Consider the following 6,141-nt stretch of genomic DNA (forward strand, 5'->3'; position numbering starts at 1 on the left):
GATCCGCAGCAGTGCGCAGGCAGGTGTCCCGAACGAGTCACAGCATCACCGAGGTCGGAAAAGACCTCCGAGATCGAGTCCAAGCTGTGACCATCACCACCTTGTCAGCTAGCCCAGAGCACCGAGTGCCGCGACCAGATATTCCCTGAGCACTCCAGGGATGGTGACTCCACCACCTCCCTGAGCAGCTCCTTCCAATGCCTGACAGCCCTTTCCGTGGAGAAAGTCCTCCTGATGTCCAAACTGAGCCTCCCCTGGCACCAGTTGAGGCTGTTTCCTCCTCTCCTGTCCCTTGTCCCCTGGGAGCAGAGCCTGAGCCCACCTGGCTGCACCTCCTGCCAGGGAATTGTAGAGAGCAGAAGATCCCCCTGAGCCTCCTGTTCTCCAGGCTGAGCCCCCACAGCTCCTTCAGCCTCTCCTCATAGGACACTCTCCAGCCCCTTCCCCAGCTCTGTTGCCTTAAGGAAGAGGAAGAGTACAGCTATTTCCTGAGAGTAATTAGGGAAACAAAACTAATGAGAGATCTGGTACATGTCTGCCCCGTTCTGCACCAGCTGCCAGGGAGAGCACACTCAGGTGAAGGCACAAAGGCAGTTCTAGGTTTTCATCTTCCCCAGTCACAAGACCAGAGCTGAGTGCTGGGATAACACCAGGGGAGGTGTTATCCCAGGTTTTGTGTTGCTGCAACTCGCTGTGAGGCAACTGTGGCTGCACCTGCCACCTGCCCTGGATTGCACAGTCTCCTGCAGCACTGCCTGCCAGTCACCTTGTGTTCTCTGCAGCTTCAGAGTGACAGGGAGTGACACTGGAGTTTGCCATTTGTTATTTAGAAACACTTCTCATTTCAGCGGAATCGACTTTGAAATTATCATCATAGACGATGGGAGCCCAGATGGGACACAGGAAATTGCTGAGCAGCTGGAGAAAATATATGGATCGGATAGAATAGTGAGTTGTGTGTCCTGTCATTGTGGTTTCAGTTTTGTTGTGCTGGAAAGCCCTTGAGAGCTGGGACAGAGTCCCTGGATTCTGCACCTTCTCTGAGTTAGATTTATCTGCACATGGAAATATTTACATCTGTATTCCATACTCAGCGTGCTAAGTCACTGGGTGAAACCTGCTGAAACATTTGCTGCCAGTGTTTGTCATTCCTTAATTAACAGTGCTGGGGAGATTGTTCAGGTTTATAATGGATTTCAGAGTGGGATTCCAGGAAATACTTTAGTCACTGAGATTGTACTTATAAGTTTGTTTTTGACTGCAGAACTACTAAATAAGGCTGAAAGGGTCTGGGTTTTAAATGTGACCTGGTCAAATGCCTGGTTAGTGTGATGGTTTGTTCCCTGGATTTCAACAGCTCCATTGATTTTATGTATTAAGTAGGTTTCTGAAAATGAAATATTTTTAAATGCTTTTATCCCTTGAAAATAGCAACTTTGAAGGTGTCACTTAAATGTTCTTCAAGTAACATGTGTGTCTTTTCTGTACCCTGCAGCTTCTGAGACCTAGACCAAGGAAGCTGGGGCTGGGTAAGTCCTTGTTCACTCTGACCAGCACAAACCCAAACCTGCTCTAGACTTTGGTGGATCTAATGTATAAAGTCTGAAAATGCTTTAGAGGTTTAGTGAGTGGTTTCTGGTTGGGATCTCAGACAATGAAGTGAAGATCTGTGCACGTTAAGGCAGAGAGGGCAGTGATGTCTGTGCTGTGTGTGTTCTCAGGCACTGCCTACATTCACGGGATGAAACATGCCACTGGGAATTTCATTGTCATTATGGATGCTGACCTCTCCCACCACGTGAGTCTGTTCCACCCGCTCTGGAGTTAGGCTGTTCTAGTTGGCTTTACTTGGGTCTGTCCTACCCTCAGCCCTTTGGCTTTTCTGATCTCTTTTCCTTCCTTTTCAGCCCAAGTTCATCCCAGAGTTTATCAGGTAAGTGCTGTCGATCAAAATGCATGTTGATCTTTGTGGGTTATATGTGAAGTGTCTGTGCAATTCTCTGCCATGGTGGGTAAAGGTAATCATAAGACTCCTGAAATAGCTCTTGATAAGAGAAAATTATCACGTGTAAACAATGCTTATGACCACCCTAACTCTTCTCTGCTTATGCGTTCCAAAGTTTGTAAAGTACACATCTTGTACTAAAAGAGTGACTGCTCCTACTTGGAAGTTTGTGCTTTGAAGTGTTCCTCCTGATAAACCCAATTGTTTGTAGAAAGCAGCAAGAAGGCGATTTTGATATTGTCTCTGGCACGAGATACAAAGGCAGTGGAGGAGTCTATGGTTGGGATTTGAAGAGGAAACTGATCAGGTCAGTACCTTTCACCTACCTACACATGCATTTGTGATTTGTAAGGAAGAATTCCAGGCACTCCATGGGTGAGAGCTGAACTGCTGTCCATGCAGGAGACACTTGCTCTGGAACGTGGGCCATGAAACATGGGCCATTGGCAAATTCTTTGGTTCAGATCCACCAGGAGAGAATGGAGTGATGTGCCTGGGCTTGGGAAGTGGGTGGGAACAGTGGACAAACTGGCATGGCATCAGGCTGGGACAGTCCTCCAGTTCCATCCTCCAAGGAACGAGCTGTCAAGGTCCTCTCTTTGTACTGAGTAGTTTGCTGTTTCACTGACACTTGTCCCATAAAGATCCAGGTGTAAACCTAATTTCTGAACAACCTTGTTTTCTCCTTCGTAGAGAAGTTCAGTAATCTACAAATCATCTACCTTTGAAAAACAAAACATTGGGGTTCTGATTCCAAGATTCTATGGTTTACTAGTCAGTTCTAGCAGTGAAAACACACCGGAAGCACAAATTTTTCATATTAGGCCATAAAAGTTTTGGGGTTTGGTGGGGGTTTTTTGGATGATATTTACTTATTTTCTAGGGATTGTGCTTGATCTTTGGGAATTGTGTCCTGAGCAACTTTGACATTGCTGTTTCCTTTCCCAGTCGTGGTGCCAACTTCATAACTCAGGTTTTGCTGCGGCCAGGGGCATCAGACCTGACAGGGAGCTTCAGGTATGGGCCTGGTTTGCTTTCCTGAAGTCTGCTGGACATTCAGGAAGTGCTGAACAGGAGTAAGGACAGACCTTCTGTCCTGAGGGCTGTGAAATCAGGTGGGAAGGGTGGAAGGGACAGTGGACTGGATTGCAAGAACTGCTGCTCTGTGGCTGTGAGAGGTTTTCAGTCCTCGCAGTCAGATGAGTGAGTGGCTGCAGTGCAGATTCCTACTCACTGTCCTGGTTGCTTCAGGTTTGCTTTTCTCTGGAATTGTTTCCAGGTTGTACAGAAAAGAAGTCTTACAGAAACTGATGGAAAAATGTGTGTCCAAAGGCTACGTGTTCCAGATGGAGATGATCGTCCGAGCTAGACAGTTGGGATACACCATTGGAGAGGTACAGGACAAGTCTGGGAATTATCTTGGGATTTTGTGTAAGGGGAGGTACAGATTACTGAGTTCTTGTGCTTCCAAGAAGAGCCAAGAATGCTATAAAGAAATTACCTATCAGAACTCTATTTTCCCAACTTTTCCAGGTGGATACCAGCTCTGAAATTCCAGTTACTTTTCCCCCTGGCTGATATGCCTCTGACATCCTTCCCTCTTCCTCATACCTTTCCTTTAGCTGCATACAATTTTACAAGGTTCTTTAAAGGAGGGAGGGAAGTCAAAACATAGCATGGAGCTGCTCTGAGCCTTTTCTTTCCTCCTTCCTATTGTCCAGACATGTCTGCTCAGGTCCTTTCAAATCATTCCATTTTCCCCAGCAGCCTGATGCTATTTCACATCTGGGCTCTGTCATTTATTGTCTAGATATTTTCCAGCCTCTCTATCACAACTTTCCACTTCTCACCTCTCTGAATGTGCCTACGGTCAATGAAAGAGCTCCAGGCCGTTGTTAGATGTGTATCTCCAGCAGTTTGCTGCCTTTAGGATGTCACTGAGTTGCTCTTGCTGGTGCCTTTACAGATCATTTCCTGGAATTCTCTCTGCATGGAAACCTCAGAGCCAGTTAGTTCATCATCATCACTGTCAGGACTGTGAATTGTCAGAGGATTCTCTTGCTCTTCTCTCTCTGAACTCCATGTCTGGCATTTCTCCACTGACTTGGGTAGAGCTTTTCTCCACAGCAAAGCAAACTCTTCTTCCCTCTCTGTTGCAGCGTCACTGTGCTGGCTGTGCCTGGGGTTTGCACAGTCTCTGCTTATCTAGGGTTTGAACCTTTGCTTGTTTCCACAGGTTCCCATTTCCTTTGTGGACCGTGTCTATGGAGAGTCCAAGCTGGGAGGCAATGAAATAGTTTCCTTCCTGAAGGGGCTCCTCACCTTGTTTGCTACAACCTGAGAGTTCATCCCAAATTCCCTTCCTTAGACAAACATCTTCTGTCATCGGTGTAGTTTTCAGTACCTAATAGCAGGAGGTTGATAAACTCTGTGGTGAGCAGACCTGCTACCAACCAACAATTAAACAAACCAACACACTGAATATATTGTATCCCCAAATAAGGGAACTTATGTCAACCCAAAAGCTCATAAAGGCTAATGCTTTTCTATTTTTGTAAAAACAATGGGATCTAATAAAGAACACAAAGCTGAACGATCTCTTGCATTTGGAAATGAATCATTGCTCAGCAGAAGCTAAAGATGATTTTGAAATAAAGACAAGCAAGGGCAGAAAAACCCTGGAATTTATCTTCTCTTTGTTCTGTGGTTTGCAGATATTGATTTAAATAGATATCAATTAGTTTCTTTCCTCAGCACATGTATAAATGTGTCTTAAAGCAGCTACACAGAACAACTCTGCAGAACTGACAGCAAGTGGTGCAGTTTAGGAGCAAACACAGGGATTCATTCCTGTGTGTGTCTGCATCCCCTTGGCACAGTAGATACAGTTGTTAATGGTAGGAACAAAGCTTAGAAATCTGTGGATAAATGATAAATTCACATTTCAGAGTCATTTCTTGCACTGATAAAATACTGAAATAAAACTTTCAATAAAGGCTATTTCCTAGTGAGCTCCTTTGGAGCTATTCCTGTGTCCTTTGGTGCAGTTGTAGAGAACCTGGTGGTTTCCTCCTGACTGTGCAGAGCAAATGTTTCTTTTTAATTTGCTTTAGAGTACTGAAAAATGTAGCTGTGAGTTTCGAATCTACACAAAACTGGATCACAGTGACTGAGCTGTACATTTCGTGATAATTGCCTGTACTTTTTCAGACAATTACCTCTAATTTCATTTGGTGCAGAGTAATCAGATCTGGTAATACATACAGAGAGAAGTCTCTGGGGCTAAAGGGCCACGGAGGCTCCAGTGAAGAGGTTCCATCTGTTTGTTTTGTTTGGAGCTTTCATGGCAAAAATCAATATTTTAAGCTGAAAATAGGTCCACAGTTTTTGATGACCCAACAGTGAGGTTTTAAATGTTTATTTCAATGGACATAATGCTGCAGATTCCCTAGAATGCGCATTGAGCCTCAACAAGTTTTCCTCACTGTTATACAGGGATATACAACTGAAATCCAGTGCATTCATTATTCATCACCTAATTGCTGTGAATGAGGCTTTAGCTTTCAGAATGTGCATGGCTACTTTTAATTATGAAAATTACCTGGTAAATGTCCTTCACTTATTGATGGGATCATGTTTGGAGGAAGGTGCTTTGACACACCAGTCAGGGTCACGATACCAGCTGGAGTGTTTTTGTGCTGCAGGATGTGAGGTTTGGGATGTGTCTGGGCACTGGTCAGTTTTTAGATAAACAGCTGATAGTTCTCACTGTGCTTCAAGGTAGTGGGAGGTACCGAGAAAGAAGAGGTGTAAGGAAAGCAAATCAAGTCCTTGGCACCAGGACACAAGCAGACACCACAATAATGCCTGAGAGAAGAATAGCTCAGGACTGAAAGCAGTTTCAGCCTCCTGCACCCACCTGCTTGTGGGAGCAGCTCTGGAAGGAACCAATTCCTGGATCCCATGAGAGGAGCAGCACGAAGAACATCCAGACCTTCCCTGGCTTTTGGGAACACACACCCATCTCACCACAGACACCAGGAGAACCATTTGGCTTTCCAGTGGGTTTCTTACTTTTTGTAGCTTTTATCCTTCTGATTCACTCCCCCATCCCATTGGTGGGGGAGTGAGTGAGA

The 6,141-nt window shown here is 45.2% G+C and overlaps 1 protein-coding gene across 1 annotated transcript; it reads left to right on the forward strand.

The window, feature by feature from the left end:
• Positions 1–782: 782 nt before the first annotated feature.
• Positions 783–4,346, forward strand: DPM1 (dolichyl-phosphate mannosyltransferase polypeptide 1, catalytic subunit; the record flags this gene model as incomplete). Its single annotated transcript, XM_009078023.1, has 8 exons — positions 783–948; positions 1,496–1,529; positions 1,722–1,798; positions 1,908–1,933; positions 2,217–2,312; positions 2,954–3,022; positions 3,285–3,399; positions 4,242–4,346. Coding segments are annotated over 8 exons (688 nt in total), but the record flags the coding sequence as incomplete, so codon positions are not given.
• Between the last annotated feature and the right edge of the window lie 1,795 nt (positions 4,347–6,141).

Source organism: Acanthisitta chloris, unplaced genomic scaffold (genome assembly GCF_000695815.1).
Source record: "Acanthisitta chloris isolate BGI_N310 unplaced genomic scaffold, ASM69581v1 scaffold20157, whole genome shotgun sequence".
NCBI lineage: Eukaryota > Metazoa > Chordata > Aves > Passeriformes > Acanthisittidae > Acanthisitta > Acanthisitta chloris.